Source organism: Mus caroli, chromosome 2 (genome assembly GCF_900094665.2).
Source record: "Mus caroli chromosome 2, CAROLI_EIJ_v1.1, whole genome shotgun sequence".
Taxonomy (NCBI): Eukaryota; Metazoa; Chordata; class Mammalia; order Rodentia; family Muridae; genus Mus; species Mus caroli.
Genome location: NC_034571.1, coordinates 11,325,534 through 11,343,396, shown reverse-complemented (window position 1 = coordinate 11,343,396; position 17,863 = coordinate 11,325,534). Strand labels below are relative to the sequence as shown.

General features: G+C 40.5%; 1 protein-coding gene across 11 annotated transcripts in view; it reads right to left on the bottom strand.

Annotated features, from left to right (window-relative positions):
• The window catches only part of Cacnb2 (calcium voltage-gated channel auxiliary subunit beta 2), a 385,021-nt gene that overhangs the window by 241,111 nt on the left and 126,047 nt on the right, over positions 1-17,863 (bottom strand). Inside the window, exon 1 of one of the 11 annotated variants that reach the window (XM_021156793.2) lies at positions 16,622-17,267. The exons of 7 other annotated variants lie outside the window; for them this stretch is intronic. In XM_021156793.2, coding sequence (XP_021012452.1) covers positions 16,622-16,669 — 48 coding nt within the window. In that variant the 5' untranslated portion in view covers positions 16,670-17,267. Of the gene's footprint in view, positions 1-16,621; positions 17,268-17,863 lie in introns of those variants that run through there. 3 more of the 11 variants (XM_021156792.2, XM_021156794.2, XM_029473859.1) reach the window with 3 other exon arrangements.

The window sequence follows — 17,863 nt, the reverse complement described above, 5'->3', positions numbered from 1 at the left end:
GCTTCTGCAGATCACAGGTCCACTCCACAGGCAGGAAAAGCCAACAGGTAAGAAAGGATATAAATCTAAACTCCGAGAGACAACGGGGAAGGAAGAAGGGGAAGGGGAGGGGGAGGAAGAGGAGGAGGAAGAGAAAGAGGAAGAGGAAGAGGAGGAAGAAGAGGAAGAAGAGGAAGAAGAAGAGGAGGAGGAGGAAGAAGAGGAGGAAGAGGAGGAGGAGGAGCAGCAGCAGCAGGAGGAGGAGGAGCAGGAGCAGCAGCAAGGCATCTCATTTGCATGAGAAGCAGGTCAAATGGAACTCAAATCAGCTTCTATCACAAGTGTGTTCTTTGATCTGCTTGTACTGTTTATCACTGGGACACAGTTAAGTCTGACAGGGAAAAGGGTGTAATAAATCTTACAGGGGGAGGGAAAGAGAAAAATGATAGACATTCTTTCCAGCAGGGACAGCTTTGTCCCTTGAACTAGAAACTCATTTCAAAATCACTGCTGTTTGGGTACAGAAACGAAAGTTCTGATGTTCTCAAATGATAACGAGCAGATTATAATCAGAGATGGAGATTTTATTAGATTGATTGCTTTGCAGGGAATGACTTAGAGTCTGTAAAAGAAAAAAGAAAATTATATGACTTTTGGTAAGGTGGCAGTGTGTACTGTATCAGACGAACAAAATAAAACAAGGGTTTCTTTTTCAGTATATATGTTACTCTGAAGGAAAGTCACGACACTGGGAAGTTCTGACCTTGTATATAGCTGTCTTCAACCAAACAAAATTCTGTCTTCAACCAAACAAAATTCCATAGGCCAACAGTACTTAGAGTTAACATAATATAATATTGTCTAGGTTTTTAATCTGTATTATTGCTTTATCAGATCTGATCTGCAGTGATAAAAAAGCTAGTTGTGGATGGATTTTTTTTTAATATTATTAAATCACCATTGAAGGGACTGCAAGATAGCTCAGTGACTTGAGCTGCTTGCTATAAGCCTGAATACCTGAGTTTGACCCCTGGGATTCATATGGTAAAAAAATACAACGTACTCAAGCAAGTTGTCCTCAGATCCCACACACATGGCTTGGCACAGACATGCTCCCTCTCCCCCTTCCCCCTCCCCCAACTAAATAAATGTAATAATTTAACGTCATTATCTAATTAATTTTCAGTAACTCTTAGAGTAACATGGGTGCTGAGAAGTGTTGTCAGATATATGAAAAACATGAAAACATTCATATTCCTTTCTATTTTACCTGCTTTCTTTTTCTAAGACTGAAATTAATTTCCATCAAAGTAACTGGGTAGGGACTAGGGAGATGGCTCTCTGTGAAGTGTTCATCATATAAGCACAGGGACCTGAGTTTGAGTCTTAGTGCCCACCTAAAAGCTGGCCGCAGAGCTGTGCATCTATTAATTCTATTTCTGGGGAGACAGGAAGAGCTATGCCTAGAGCTTGAGAGACAACTAGTCTTGCCATGTTGGTGAGCCCCAGGTTCAGGGTGAGACCCTGTACCAAAATATTAGGTAAAAGCTGGACATGCTATATTTTTGATCCTATTAATTGGGAGGCAGAGGCAGTCCACTTTCTGTGAGTTTAAGATTAGTAAGTGCTACGTAGTGAGGTCCTATCAACAACAACAACAATAATAAAAGTGGGAATTCTGAGGTTACTATTTACCCAGTGAAGGTGAGTGCTACCAAGCTTGACAGCCAGAGTTCAGCCTGAGATCCATATGGTAGAAGGAGAGAACTAACTAAGCTGAGATGTCTGCTAATGTCCATATACATGCTGTGGGATGTGTTCCTCTCCCAAAACAAATAACGTGAAGGCAAAACAAACAAAAACAAGATGGAGAACAATAGAGGGAGATGTTGGACACAGACCTCTGACCTCCACACATGCATGTACACCCACACGTAATCAGTACACATCCATACTCCCCATTAACATAGTACAAATAACATTTTTAAGAATTGTGCAAGTCAGTAAATTTGAGGTAAAATTAATATTGATCTATTGAAATTTGCCATCAGCTTTGTCTGCCCATTGGCACCTACAAAAGACATCCCATTTGTTTTTTACCATCTATTATTTCTTTACAGTTGAAAGTTAATTTGACATTTTAGAAATGAGCTATTAGAGTTTCAATGTTTATTCTGGACTTTTCCCATCTGTGTCCACTCACTCCATGGTTCCTGCAATCAGACTTGTATATATGGACCAATAACAAATGTTTGTTTGGCCTCTTATCAATATACACTTTTAAGTATTTCTGGGCTAATTCTATAAAGTTTAAATCCCATTCAACTTTGTAATTCAATCTGATATACACCTTCAGAATACGTGAATGAACTCTTCATTGTCATCATAAATTAATAAATTCAATTAAAATGTTTCTTGAGTCTTTATCCTGTATTTATCAGGTATAAATCCCACTGCACATGCAGTTTTGAATTCCTTACAAACCCCATTGTTCTTACCTCCTTATTCCTTGATACTCATTTAAGTAAATCGAGAATACAGACCAATCAGCACTGCCCGTGAGGACTCTGTGAAAGCTTCTCATCTAAACCCTGACCACAGTGTGTTGCTTAATCCCAACTATCAACTTCCTAAGATCTAGAATCACCTGGGAGATTGGCATCTGGGAACACTGGTCAAGACTATTGTGACAATTAATTGAGGTGGGAAGCCCTGCCCATTCTGGGTGGCACCACTACCTAGGCTGGGATCCAAGACTGTGGAAAAAGGGGGAGAGGGCCTGAATGTAGGCATCTGTCTCTCTTTGTTCCTGCTAAGTCCTGCTTGGTCATATGTAAGGGACAGTATGACATGGGTCCTGCCCCTGGATCAGAGCCAGTAGGGCCTACATGAGTGTCAAAAGTTGCTATGTGTGAAAGGTTTATTTGTATAATACTGGACATATTTTCAGGTTCCTCCTTTGAGGAATATCCTCTCTGCCAAGGTTAATGACTCCACGAAAATCAGAGACAGCGCAAGTCTAGGAAGCCAGGGAATGTCTATTTCTCAGCAAAATGGTAGAACACTGCGAGCTAAAGGACAGCCCTTAAGGCTACGGGAAAGAACACTGAAAACATGAGTTCAAAAAATAGATGATCTTTCAACTATGTAAAATATAAGGATGCAATAAGAATTGTATGAGGAGCTTCACAGATCTAAAGGAACAGAGGCAACTGCACTATGAGCCAGTTTGTCAGAAAGATACTAAAGAAGAAGATAAAGACACTTAAGGAGTGGTGATCTGAAGGCAAGATCCCACCAAGCTAAGATTTTTTTGTTAATGCCTACAAAGGCAGGTGGGTTCCTGAGTTCAAGATCAACCTGAGACAGAGCTAATTTAGGTCCAGACATGATCAGGATGGTAATTTCAGAGTAGGGTTCCACTCAGCTATATTCCTGCCTGTGCTTGTGTTTGCTGTCTCTTTTCAATAATCAAGGAGATGGGGTCATGGGATGCTGATTCATAGGATAATCAAAAGGAAATGGAGTAAAGACTGAATTGTTATGTTATGCAAGAAATGAGCTATTCCAAGAGCTATCTCAAGAGTGCAGAGCACAGAAATCAATCTGGAAAGCTGTCCTGATCAGAATATAAGCCGTCACCTGGGATCCATGATTTGACTCCTAGTCATTTGTTTTGCTGCTCCCCGACACCCCTCTCAAGTCCCTCAGGAATCCTTCTCCAAGTTGAGGCTGGTCTTTTGGCACTCCCTACTTCTTGAGTGCGACTGTGTAGTGACCAGCTGCTTCAAGCTTGCCCCTGTTGCTTTGGATATGCCACTATGATGGCTTGCATCTTGAATTTGGAGTCACACTCTTCCTTCTCTGAGTTACTTTTGTCAGTATATTTTATCCCAGCAATCTTAAAGGTAACTAATCCACACAGAAAATCAGTTTGGCTTAAAAGCAGGAGGTCATTGCATTCTATATCTGTGTGACGAATCTCTGTAGTGTGTATTCACACAGATGACGCTTTCTCCATTCCACAGAGTACACTTGGGTTTTCCTTTGAGAGACCATTGTCCTCCACTGTATGAAGGGCTGGTGGGGGTGTCACTCAAATGGCTCTTCCGCTTAGGCCAAAGAAGATAGAGCTGGGCCACGCTGATCTCTCCTCCCTTTCTCGGAAATCTGAACTTTGAATAACTGTATACAAATTGGCCTGAAGTAAGATGACTGCCCACAGAGGAAGGACTCCAGAAACTCAGATATAGTTTCTGCCTTCAGATGCTTAGAGTCTCCTTGAACCTGACTTTCAGACTTGTCCATTTGGCTAATGGACCTCAATTAATAGTGTACATCACAATACCTCAGTCAGGGCTGAGAAGATGCTAAGTCAGTAAAGCACTTGCTTCGTAAGCAGGAGGACCTGGGTGTGCGCCTCAGAGACCCCATGAAGGGAAGCTGGATGGATGTGTTGTGCTTGCTTTCTCAGAACTGGGGAGGCAGAGACAGGTGCAAAGCATCTGGTGCTTGCTGGATAGCCAGCCTGCTTTACTCAGTGAGCTCTACTCTAGTGAAAGTCCAAAGTAGACAGTTTCTGAAGAATGACATCTCATGTTGTTCTCTCTCCTCCATAGGCATGTGAATATGTACATACACAACAGAAGCACACACACACACACACACACACACACACACACACACAGGGGCAGATTATTTAAAACAAATGAATAGGCTTCATTCCCCTGATAGTTTGTGGGCTGCAGTTCACTTATTTAATTACTGACAAGAATCTATAGGATTTTCAATGTGTTGAGGAATTTACCAAAAACATTCCTACAAGCTGCCAGTGGATTTTATGTTAGTTATAGCAGAAAGGGTTGTTTCTACCACTCACGAGGAAACCGTATAATATCCAGCCTTTGTAATGCTCTAGAGGGCTGCTACAAATACCGAAGCATGCAACTTGTAGAAGACTGAAGAGGATACCATGTTATTTGGCTGCCTGATGATGATGATGATGGTGGTGGAGGTGGTGGTGATGAAGAAGAGGACTTCTTTGAGGCTGTGCTTTGAACCCAGGCAAGGGCCTGATACATGGCTACCATTCTACCATTATATCTCTACCCAGTCATAGGATTCTTTATTAGATACCCCTTTCTCGAGCCTGCCTATTGTGTGTTCCTTAATGTGGACACTTGACAGTCACTAAGAAGTCTGCATATCTAGTCAGACTGTACATCACTCACCGGTGTAGGAAAGAGATTGAGATCCATTTCTGCAAACAACAATCACTGTGTTTCTTGTCTATTGTCACCAAGGGAGGGAGGGGGATAAAAATGGATAATGAATGGACCACAGGGAATGCCATGGGGATTTAGGTGAAGTTTCATGGACTTGCTGTGACACTACTACTAAAGAGAAAAAGGAGGAGAGAGAAAAAGAAAAAGGAAGGGAGGGAAGAAAGACAAGATAAAAAGGGACGGGAGAAAAACAAAGAAGGGAAAAGGCAAGCCATGGAATGCAGTTTGGGAGCCTTCTTGAGCTGCTCTGCCCTGCTCTCTTACTGGGGTTTGTTGTTTAGAAGTCTGAGATTACATAAATCCTTTATTCCTTTGGTCCTGGGGAGGAGAAGGGCCACATACATACCAAAGTGCCAGGAAGAACAAAGGACAGTCACCACAGAAGGGTGCTGCTTCTGATGGTTCACAGAAGAGAAGTGGCTGCTCTCTCAATGGAATAGCAAGAAAGACATGGAACACAGGCATCCTGGGAAGCAGTTCTATTCAGCAGAAAGGTCACCCTGTGACTGAAGGCTGCAAATCCACACAAAAGACAGCTACCTGCCTGAGTGGAGACTTGGAAGGGAGGGGGCTGGTGATGAATGTCACAGCTCCTAAATATGGAGCCACTGGCTTTATTCATGATAAAGATGCCAGGGATGCCTTTGAATACATGTAGCTATTAAACCATTGCCTCAAGGGTTCACATAAGAAACCCAGTGGTGTATTTATCAACATATTTGTGGGTGGTGTGTGCATGGGGTTTGTCTGTGAGTGGGTGAGTGCACACACCCAAGTGTGCCTGCGCAGAGGTCAGAACAGGACTGAGTCATTCCTCCATTGTCCTCCACCTTGGGGCCTTTAAACAGGGTCTCTCCCTAAACCAGCAGGTTGCTGTTTTAGGGATGGCTAACCAGCGAGCTCTTGGCATCCTTCTGTTTCTGTCCTTTTCCTCAAAGTTGTGGGTATAGATATCTGTAGCCAAGCATAGTTTTGTGTGGTTACTGGGGTTTCAGTCTCAGGTCCTCATGGATGCACAGCAAGTACCCTTACATATTGAGCAGTCTCTCCAGTCTTCATGCTTTTATTTTTAAATGGTTATGCCTAATGATAATTCAAAATGTTTTTTAGAGAGCATATTTTCCTACTTTATAAACAATTTTAAAATAAAGTTAGTTGGGCTTTTAGTTTGCTTTTATCAATCAGAAGTGAGATCTTGTCTGTACTTGAAGGGCTTTTTATAATTGGGGAGGAATCTGGTTCTTTTCATTTAATCCTTTAAATGAAATATTCCATAAGTAGGAGAAAAAGAGATCAACAGAGTAAACTGATGAGACAATTTAAAACTTCAGCAACAAATGTTTTCTACTTCATACATCTTCACAAGAACTGGATACTGCAACAAAGCTCTTGTGTGTTTACACATACAAGTCTTTGATGAATTCTGCACATGGATACAATGAACACTTTATATTACATAGATATATAAAACAGAGGGTGGCAGTAGAAAAAAAAAGAATTTGCTAGTATCTCCCTGGTGTTAGTTTTACATTTACTCTTATGTCTACGGAGACCGTGTCCAGAACTGAGCTCTTTGCTGGGCCACAGGACACAGCAATGAAGGAGGCACAGAGAAAGTGTGGCAGTCAGAGAGGAGCAGATAAAGGGCCAATATGATGAATACAGCAGCTGCCTTTAGGAGTAAGAGCAACAAGGCTACTCTGAGGTTGGTCTGAGGTTAAAAGAGCCCTAGGCCTTGGGATTGCGCATAATAATCAATGTCACTGGGGCTTGAGATTGTGAAGATGCTCAGAGATATGTAGCAGAGGATGGCCTAGTCAGCCAACAATGGAGGGAGAGGGTCTTGGTCTTGCAAAGATCCCATGCCCCAGTATAGAGGAATGCCAGGGCCTGTAAGCAGGAGTATGTGCATTGGGGAGCAGGGCAGGGGGGAGGGTATAGGGGACTTTCAGGATAGCATTTGAAATGTAAATGAAGAAAATATCTAATAAAAAAACTAGAAGCTAAAAAAAAAGAAAAAGAAAAAGAAAAAGAAAAAGAAAAAGAAAAAGAAAAGGAAGCTCACAAAGGCTTGATCACTAAGGGTCCTGATGTGTGTTGCTGGGACTGCACTGAAATTTTTAGAGAATGAGATCTATCTGAGGGGTTTGAGTGGAGGAAATTTACCTGTGTAGCCCTAGTACTGTTGGGAACATATTGAAGAAGAATGAAGAGAAAGATGGGAAGACTAGTCAGGACTTGGCTGTGGTCTTCTGGGAGTGAAGTAACTGGAGCTGTTTAAGAATTGAAGACAGAGCCCAGAGCTATGCTCTGCCTGGATGAACTCTCTTTGGGAAAAGGACAGAGACAATGACCATGAATCTGGATCAGAGAGAAGCACGAATTCACTGGTGCCAATTAACCTGCCAATGAGGTGAAGGTGAAAATGGAAATCGGAGAGAGGAAAACATGATGACAGCATACCACATCAGGGCACAAAATAACTGTCTTAACATGCAAAAGAAAGCATATGACTATACAACACAGAGGAACACTTGTCTATAACACCCAATGAAGGACTAACCCCAAGAGCCAGCCAAGCTGTGTCCTCCAGGGTATTCTGAATATACATACATGCCAATTTCTCAAGCCAGTTTATCACCTAATACAGTTCAAGTTAACTGTTTTCTGATACATTAGTACATATATCTTAGTTAAAAATGAGCATTAAATATATAAGATACATACAATTTTATACAATGAATATCTAAAATATACACACCACCAGTATGTGATATATATATATACATATATCTGTATATATATATATATATATATATATATACACACATATATCTGTATATATATATATATGTATATACATAATATGTATGTATATGTATGTATACACACACACACACACACACATACACACTCGCACGTGTGTGTATGACTAGAAATTGAACTCAGGGCCTTATGTCTCCTAGAAAAGCATTCTATCCTTGAGCAACATCTCCAATCCTACAAATTCACATTTGATAAGGCTTTCTGGAAAAAGGTGAGGAATAAAGTCATTTAACACAAAATAAAACTTACTCATCAAATGTTTGATCCTTTAAAAAGTAAGATCTCCTCTGTCTCTTTACCCATTTCTGTGAGCTGCCCACACATGAGCATAGACTTTGAGAACTCCTCTCATGTAGATGCCAATAGCAACAGAATTACTTTTAGGGAAAATGTTGTTATATTATAAACATGGTCTGGAATCTTGATTTTCACATGAAATAGCTTTAGCGTCTGGAATGCCTACATGTCAAATCTAGCTTCTGTAAAATCTTTAGAGCCACTGTGGTGTTCTCCACTGCAGGAAATGCTCAGCCTCTCCAACTGTCAGATTCAGTTCAACTAAACACACATTGGTGTTTCATAAACACCCATATCTCTACCCCACATGTAGAGGACAGAGATTAGAGGTCTACTTTATCTAAATGTTAACAGAGACACTCAGAGAGAAGATTATGAACATGGTCATTGTTTCATGAATGTATAGATAAATATGACTCAGGGAGTTATGCACCAGTCTACAAACTTTACAAAGCCCCCTCCCTTTTCAGCAGTAAACATAGTTCCCAAACAGGTGGACTTTATTCAGCACGGGTGAAAGTATTCCTTGCACAGATGGCTAGGAGAAAGAAACATTTCCTACTGGAGTAAAGACGAACAATTCTTTTCATCATTCTTTGGCCTGCATAACAATCACAGGAAACTATTATGTACCACCCTCTTAGTAGTCCCTATTGCATGTAAAGGAGTTTGTGTCCCACAGTGATAGAGCAAGTCTCCCAGAACCTTTTCAGTGTACAAGATCTAGATCCCTGCTCTACTCTAGAGTCAGTTGTCATTAATGTATGGACCTGCTTCTCCCAGGAAAACGAAAAGTGGAAAGTGACCCAGGACTTGCTGAGGAGGAGTTAAAGCAACTAGAAGTTCCAGTTCCCAGGAAATTCTTCAGCAAGCTTGTGCTGTCATCTTCAAATGGCTAGCTGTTGATTAATTTCTTTTCCCCATCTGAATCCCTTAATATTTATGAAATGAAATGGTTATGAAATGTCCACCTATGTCCTTCTTTAGTAATAGAACATTGTTAGAGAGAAGCTAATAATTAAAGTAAAATTCAAAGCTCTGAAAACTCAAATCCTTCAATGCTACTTGTATGGAACAGCATGTAACTGCTCAGGTTTTGTACTTCTGAGGCTGAGATGTGTTGCTCCTAGGTAGGCAAAGACTTTTGTAAGGATCATCTCATGACCAAGGAAGATGGACATGAATTAGCAAATAGAAAAGTAGGATATTGTGCTAACTTTAAAAACTGAAACGCCATAATGGTCAAGTGGGTAAAGGTGCCTACTGCTAATCCAGACAAGATGAGTTATTCTCAGGGCCCACATGGGGGAAGGAGAGAACCAATTCCTGAAAATTGTCTACTGACATTCATATGAGTGTCCTTGTGTGTGCATATTCCCCCACATGCAAATAAATACGTGTAATATTAAAAATTAAAATATGAAGGCTAAAAATAAAAGATTTTAATAGAGAGAGAGTTATTACAACTCGTCTCAAATCTAGAAAGTCAGCAATCTCTGATATATAAATGTGACTTAAATCTTTATTACTTTATTACTATACATACAAATACATATATACATACACACACACATATATGTATATGTGTGTGTGTGTGTGTGTGTGTGTGTGTGTGCTATGTGTGTGTGGGACGTGTGTCTCAGTGCTTGTATGGAGGTCAGAGAACAATGTGTAGAATTGGTTCTCCCCTTCCACCATGTGGGTTCTGGGTACTGAACTGAAGTCATACAGCTTGGTGGTATCTTGATTTAAAACGTGGGTCTTAAAAGTCATATACCATTCTTAAGAACACCTTAGGAACACCCTATATTCATCCCATCTGGAGAAAACCATGAGTCTTGAGTGAATAATTCAAATCTGGATGTGACCTACAGTCTTTGCTAACCAGCCCTTCTCAAGTTCAATTGGCATTGATTTTTATGCTCCAGAGCATTATAAAAATTTCATGTTAATTAAATTTAATGATAATCCAATTATTTAAACATAGGAACACCTTCCAAGCAAGATGAAGAAAACCACGCCCATAGTGAATGACTCATCTCACTCTGAATCTCTGCTCAGCTGACCACCAGATCCTGAGCCCTTCAGCAATGCAGCTCACCATGTTGGCTTCTTTCCTGAGACATGGTAATTCTTTGTCTTGCCTAACTTTGAAGTTATCTTACAAATTCTTATGAACATACTAAGAACTTTCCAAACACAATTGGCTTTTTTGTGTTTTCCTTTCTCCCCCCATTGCTTTCCCTTCTGTCCGTTTCTTGGTCCCTGATTAACCTTTGTTTCTTGTCTCAGGCATCCCCACCAACCTCAAACCCCTCTCTTTCTCCTCTCTTGGTCTCCTACTCAGTTCTGTAGTCTATATTCACTCTCACACAGCCTTATTCTTACACATACAAACATGAAAAGTTATGAGTGGCCTATGGGAGAGCATGCAGATTTTGTCCTGAGTCTGGGCCTTCCAGAGCCGTCCATTTCCTGTGAACTTCATTTTCCTTTACAGCTGAGTACAGCTACATGTGTGAGGATAGTCCATGTTTTCGTTATCCATTCTCGAACATGACATGAACAGTAGGCAAAAACTGTTAACTCTAAAAGACTGTGCGTGGGGCAAGCACATTAATTGTAGATGAAGATCTGAGTGACTAAGTCTTACTAAGTGCACCAAAGTGACACATGATCTCAGCTAAATACTCCAAAAAAAAAAAGGAATTAATAGAGCCCAACAAAAATATCACCTATCCAGAGATTCATAATGTATGGATGAGTTTGCCCCCTCCTTTAGCAAGGCTTTTTGAGATTATTAGCAATAACCAATATTCATAGGCTGCAACCAAATCAAGAACAATCACCCACTACTGTCTTCACTGCATTCACAGCTACTCTCTTATAGTTATGCCTCCTAGGTCCTCTCTTAGGGTTGCAAGATTTTTAAAATCAACTAAATAGTGTTTGGTGCAGAGGTGCTGACGAATTGTTTTATTACATTCCAAATATTCAATGTTCTACAGTGGTTCTTATTATATAGGACAACTATCAGGCTCAAAAGAAAAGAGAACTCTCTGGTATGACATTGTAAATAAATGATCTCATCAAAATCCCAGATTGTGCCAAGTCTAACTCCACAGTCTAAGGAATTTTCTTTATAGCCACTGGTGTTATATGCTAATCATCAGTTGGCGCTTTCTTTATCAGTTCTTTTACTCCCAAAATTGCCTCAAAAGACAGATAATCTAAAAGAAAAGAAGCCAGAGACTTCAACAAGTACTGCACAAAGGATAGCCAAATGCTCAAAGCCTTGACTTTATTTGTCACTTAAGAAATGCAAAGGAAAGCCTTCAGAGGATACTTTCACTTATAAACTGGCCAATTCCTATAGAGTCCTGCCAATTAGGAGGAGTATGCATTGGCTGAATGTTTTGGAAAGCTGTTTACCAGTACCTACTGAAGATGAAGATAGATATACTCTAACCTCTGATTTGAATCTTTGAGGGATGGGGAACTGGGAGTAGCCACCAGAAAGTTCCAGATACCAGGAAACCAAGAGGCCCCCAGGACCCAACAGGGATGAGATTATCTGAAATGTCCAACAAAGGGGAGGGAGAAGAGACCATATCCAGAGGTCCCTGGTTGGAGGATGGGCCACCCACTCATCTCCAAATTCTTAACCCAGAAAGACTCCTGGCTAAAGAAAATATGGGGACAAAGTGTGGAGCAGAGACTGAAGGAAAGGACATCCAGAGACTGCCCCACCTGGGGAAGCATCACATATACAAACCCAAACCCAGATAGTATTGCAGATGCCAAGAAGTGCTTGCTGACAGGGCCTGTTATAGCTGTCTCCTGAGAGGCTCTGCCAGAGCCTGACAACTACAGAGATGGATGCTTGCAACCAACCATTGGTCTTAGCACGGGGTCCCCAATGGAGGAGTTAGAGAAAGGACTTAAGTAGCTGAAGGGGTTTGCAACCCCATTTGAAGAACAACAATACCAACCAACCAGAATCCCCCAGAGCTCCCAGGGACTAGACCACCAACCAATGAGTACACATGGAGGGAACCATGGCTCCAGCCTCATATGTAGTAGAGGATGGCATTGTCTGGCATTAATAGGAGAAGCCCTTGGTCCTGTGAAGGCCTGATTCCCCTTGGGAATGCCAAGGCTGTGAGGTAGGAGTGGGTAGGTGGGAGAGGGAGCATTCTCATAGAAGCAGGAGGAGGGAGATGAGAAAGGGGGGTTTAGGAGGGGAAACCTGGAAAGGGGACAATATTTGAAATGTAAATACATAAAGTATCCAATAAAAAAATACAAAAAAGAGAGAGAAATCCAAGAGAACAAACATTAACGTATCACAATTGTTTAAAACTGTTGTTTACCATAATTCAAATTGGAAGCTACCCACATGCTTACCAACAGCAAACTGACTAGTGAAATCATGGTTTAGCCCACAATGGATTACTATAGAGCCACAATAATAAGAATAGAACTATAACCACAGAGATCTGTCTTATAAACGAAGGACAAGTAACACAGGTAGATGAGAGGAAGAATTATTCTATATGAGTTCATTTGTATAAGATTCTGATATAGGAAAAAATGGACCATAGTGCCAAAGTCAAGTGAATGGGTCCACTAGTGGAGTGGGCAATAGTGAACAAAAGGCATATTAGAGGTATTGACAATGAGTGGTTTCTTTAAAGCAAACAAACAAACAAACAAACAAACCTTCATGTGTGTGCTTATATGCACCTGTGAGTGCAGATGCCTGAAGAGACCAGAAGACCATCAGATTCCTGGAGCTGGAGATGCAGGTGGTTTTGACCTGCCTGACCTGGGTGCTGAGAACCAAACTCGGGTCTTCGGGAAGTGCAGTACACATTCTTAACTGCTGAGCCATCTCTCTAACCCTGGTGCATGGTCTCTTGACTTGAGTGCTGGCCACATTCCTCAACCTAAGCAACTTGAAATTTTACCATCAGCTCTCTTATGTGTTTGATTTGCCCATTACCCGTCTCTTTATTTTGAATCTAGATTTTGAAGCATTTCAGAATTTCAGATTAAGGATGTTTATTCAGGAAAAAATGTATGAAAATGTTCGAAAAGCTAAAAAACTTAAGAATATAAAAAACGTCTACTCCTAAGCATTTCCAACAAGGTACATTCAATCTGTATAACCTTTACCTAGTATCCACAGCACCTGTGGGTATCAATATTGATAGAAGTTTGTCCTGTATATAAAATGGGATGAAACTTGAATATAACCTGTGTCCATTTTCTTACACACTTAAATCACATCTAGATGATCAGCATGTAGCAATACAATACAATGTTGGTAGTTATTATGCTGGACTGTAGAAGAATGACCAAAGAACTGTGCATGTTCAACACAGACGTACCCTCTTTCAAAGACTTTTGATCCTGCTGTGAAATCCATAAATATGGAACTTATGATCATGGAAAGCCACCTGAACCCCAAATAACACTTAGAATGGCAACTGAGCCCTTCTTAAAAAGGATGCAAATGTCAGTGCTTTCCAAGTTCACATTAGAGCTCTCTATGTTTGAATTAATAAGGTATTCCATTGACAGCTTTTCATATCATTTAATAAATCAGCAAGGCAATTTAGATAAATATGGGAATTGCCTGTAAGGTAGAAGTCAGATCAAAAAAATTACTGTTCGGTAGAAACAAAATAATGAAGACTAAGCTCCCAAAATAAATGATAATGTCAAATTAGAGACTTATGTACTGAGTCTTATAGAGAAAAACATGGCTTCTATCCCATAGACGGCAGTCATTGCTCACAGCACAGGTTCTGGGTATATCAAGCCAATGTTGAACAGGAGAGGAAAGAGAGCTAAATAAAATTAGCGGCTATGAAAGGTAAAATGCTAGAAATGAAGGATGGTGGCACGTGTATAAAACTTTCTTTGCTGCCCACATAATGTTACTGTTCTTTCTAAAAGACAAGGTTAGAGTGGGAGGAACCTTTAACAAAGCTGTCATCCTAAAAAGAAAATGGTTAAAAAAGAGAAAGAAAAACTCCCAGAAGATTGAGGAAAGACACACACATACACTCACACTCACACACACACCCAACTTAACAATGGATATCCTATCTGAGGACACATCCCCAATCAATCCTGTAGCAGTACAAATGCCATAGGGTATACCAATACAAACAAAGATGTGTAAATCACCATGCATCCTAATCTGCCTAGACCTCTATGACACATGCAATCTGTCACTGGGTGAAATGTAGTCATGCAATGGGTAACTGCACACATATGTCATTTTATTTACATGTTTTTAATTTACAGTGTTTTACACACACACACACATATATATAATTATATATAATAGATATCTAATTTATATGCATATGTAAATGCTTGAATTTAATACTGGCATGATAGCCACAAAATATTCTAAAAAATTCATACACCAGACCAAGGTATATGGGTTTCCAATGTCTTTAAAACATACATATGCTATATAATTTTATGGGTCCTTACTCAAAGTACAGGGTAAAAAGTTTGATAATTATAAAGAAACAAGTGTCATACTTTTTATTCATGACTCCAAACAAACAAATGAAACCAAAATAACAAAAACAGATTGTAGTGTCTGTTCTTTTTATGTATTTACATGTGTATTTACAAGGGGCAGAAACAAGCCAAATATAAATCATAGACTTGAGAGTATATTTCAGAAACCCCTGACAAACTAGGCAAATGGAATAGATTTCTTCTAATTCCCAATAGAGAAGACAAACAGAAAGACATAAAGCCACAGAAGTCAGAGTCCTCATTAATTCATGAAAAATAGGCATTTTTAACTTGACAATATTTTACGATTTTCATTTTTAGGCAGTTTTACACACTAAAAAAGTTTGTGGCACCTGTTTCCAAATCTTATTTAAAAATCAATTAATTTTCCTATGGGAAAATCCATCCATCTCTGCAGATGTCATCCTTAAAAAAATCTTGGCTGGCTACTCCACAACTACATTTACTCCTGACCTGTCTGTCAGCTGTTGCATTCAAAACACAAACAGCACAGAGTACCTAACAATTTTAAAGCCGGTTCAATTTAGGGAGCTTTTAGATCTCTTATCTATTTACTTAATAATGGGAGACCTTGCCAAATCTTATAGGAATGCAATGATCCTGTTGTCCCTCCTAGCCCCGATCTTCAACTTTATGCTTGATAACGTAGCAGTTTTGACCTTGTTTGTCCTGAGGTCTCAGATGAATCTCATCTACTGGCCAAATTCCCAAGGTCACAGATTTCCTTAGTGACACCCTTAAGAATTGATTAGTGTTCATTGTCAATTTTCCATTTGTTTTGCATCCAGGAATCTCAAGGCAGTGTTAAGCCATTCAGCACTGCAGTCTGGCCAGCCTGCATAAATCGCCTGCTCTCTTTCACAGCCTTCCCTGAAAATAAAGCGACTGTACACAGACGGCGGCGGCGTATGAAAATAAAGCCAGGGCTTCCTCCGAGCCTTTCTGCTTGCATAGCAGTGCAGTGTATTTCAATTAACATCCAACCTTCTCCAACAGTGCTACTTCAGTATCTGTAAGAGCCTGCCTTTTAGAATTTAATACTCAGACAGCCATTTTGCAAAAAATCCCAGCAGGTCCACAAAATAAGGGCTGTTCCAGGGAAACAGGGGATGAGAAAGCCGTTGAAAAGGCTGGCGTTATTGCAACAGCTGTGTCATCCATCAAATGATTATCATCTACTATTATTTTTTCTGAAGCTCTTCAAAACAGGATTTCCCATTAGCTACCGTGGCTGTCTGTAATTTGACAAACTCCATAGCAATTCATTTCTAGAAAATAATTTCCTTTCTCATGCCAGGATTCAAATATGAAAACTCCAAGCAAAAGAGTATATCAACTGGTTTGAACTGATACTGATATCTGAGACAATAGATTACCCCCCCCCCCCCGCACACACACATATACACACATCAAACCAGTTCCTCTACAAGTTATTTCCAACCTCATTAAAGTAACCAAGAACAAAAGATAAACACTCAGAAACATCTCCAGAAAGACCTCAGCGTACTGTAGCCCTGAGGTGCCTTGACAACTCATGGCACAAATGATTGATTTTCTGTTTGGTTCAGCACAGGGATTAAAAGCACCCAAAAGCAGCAGCACGAACCAGACGGACACAAGTTACATTTTCAGCTCCCAGCTACAACTGTACAGCAATAGAAACTTACATAGGACACCCGTACTCGCCGGCGATGTACCAGCCCGCAGCACTGCATGAAGAGGTGGCAGAACGCAGTCAGAGCGTGGCTTCACCAAGCGGCACCGTGCCTCAGCTTCTCGTCACGGCCACTGTCCATTTCTTCCCACCTTCCACTCCCAGGTAAGAGTCATGGGCAAATCAACACTTAGCTGCTGTTTCTAGGTAGGTTTTACACACTGCTGTTTTTGCAGGCATGCCAAAACTTTGTTCTCTCTGACTGCCTTTAAAATTTTTTTCTTACAGGTAATTTGAGATCTTCTTTCAGGGGGCTGCCTACTAGCAGAAATCTAGAAATCTAGAAAATCTAGAAAAGGTAGCATTTCTCTTCCTGAAGAAGCTATTGCTAACGTGGAGTTTTGCCTGTTCAAATCATCAGGGTTTCTGATCAAGGCTTTTACAGTAGCCATGCTCAACCCCAGAGATTTTTCAAACCTCAGAGCCTTGCATTTCATCAGGCTGCAGTCTGCCGCTTCAGAAGGAGGCCTACCCTGGCTGCTGTTTATGTGACTGTTTCTGAGAACAACGCTGCTCCTGCCGCTGTTTGGCTGTTACATCGCCCTCCTCACTACGCACAGCCTGGCGAGAGCATCCTTGATTCACTGGTACCTCGGTAACATTGTGGGCATATCTGATTTGCTCTTTCTCCCTCCTCCCCTTCCACTGACAAATGAGTGAGTCTAGACTTTAATTCACTGTGGATTCTTAGGACTCCAGAGCCACCCTCTACACTGTGAGATGCTTTGTCCTGCAGTATGTATTTCACAGGAATTTTAAGGAAGATTGTTGGAGTAGCCTTAGGACTCACTCAGCCACTGCGGCTCCACAGTTTTTCTTTCTGCTTGCCAAAGATTCATTTTCTACATTGAAGCATGTTAAATAAGCACAGTTCTGGCAGGCAAATGTGATCAGAGTCAGACCTAATTAATTGGTTAAATATTATATCATCTATGATTTTAACACAATAAGCCAAATGCTCCACAAGTCTGAGTGCTTATAGGTCAATACTCCATGTAAACTATCCTTTATCCCTTTCCCCCAAGGACACAGCTTTCTGGCAGAGAGCAGATCTTTACTCTCTTTATCTGAGGCCTCGTACATGCCACACCATGAAAGATGAATCATTAAAGCATTGGGGATTTAGCTATTAATTTGGATGATATCAACCATTCTAATAAGCAATGATTCATATATAACCTTTTAGTACACCACA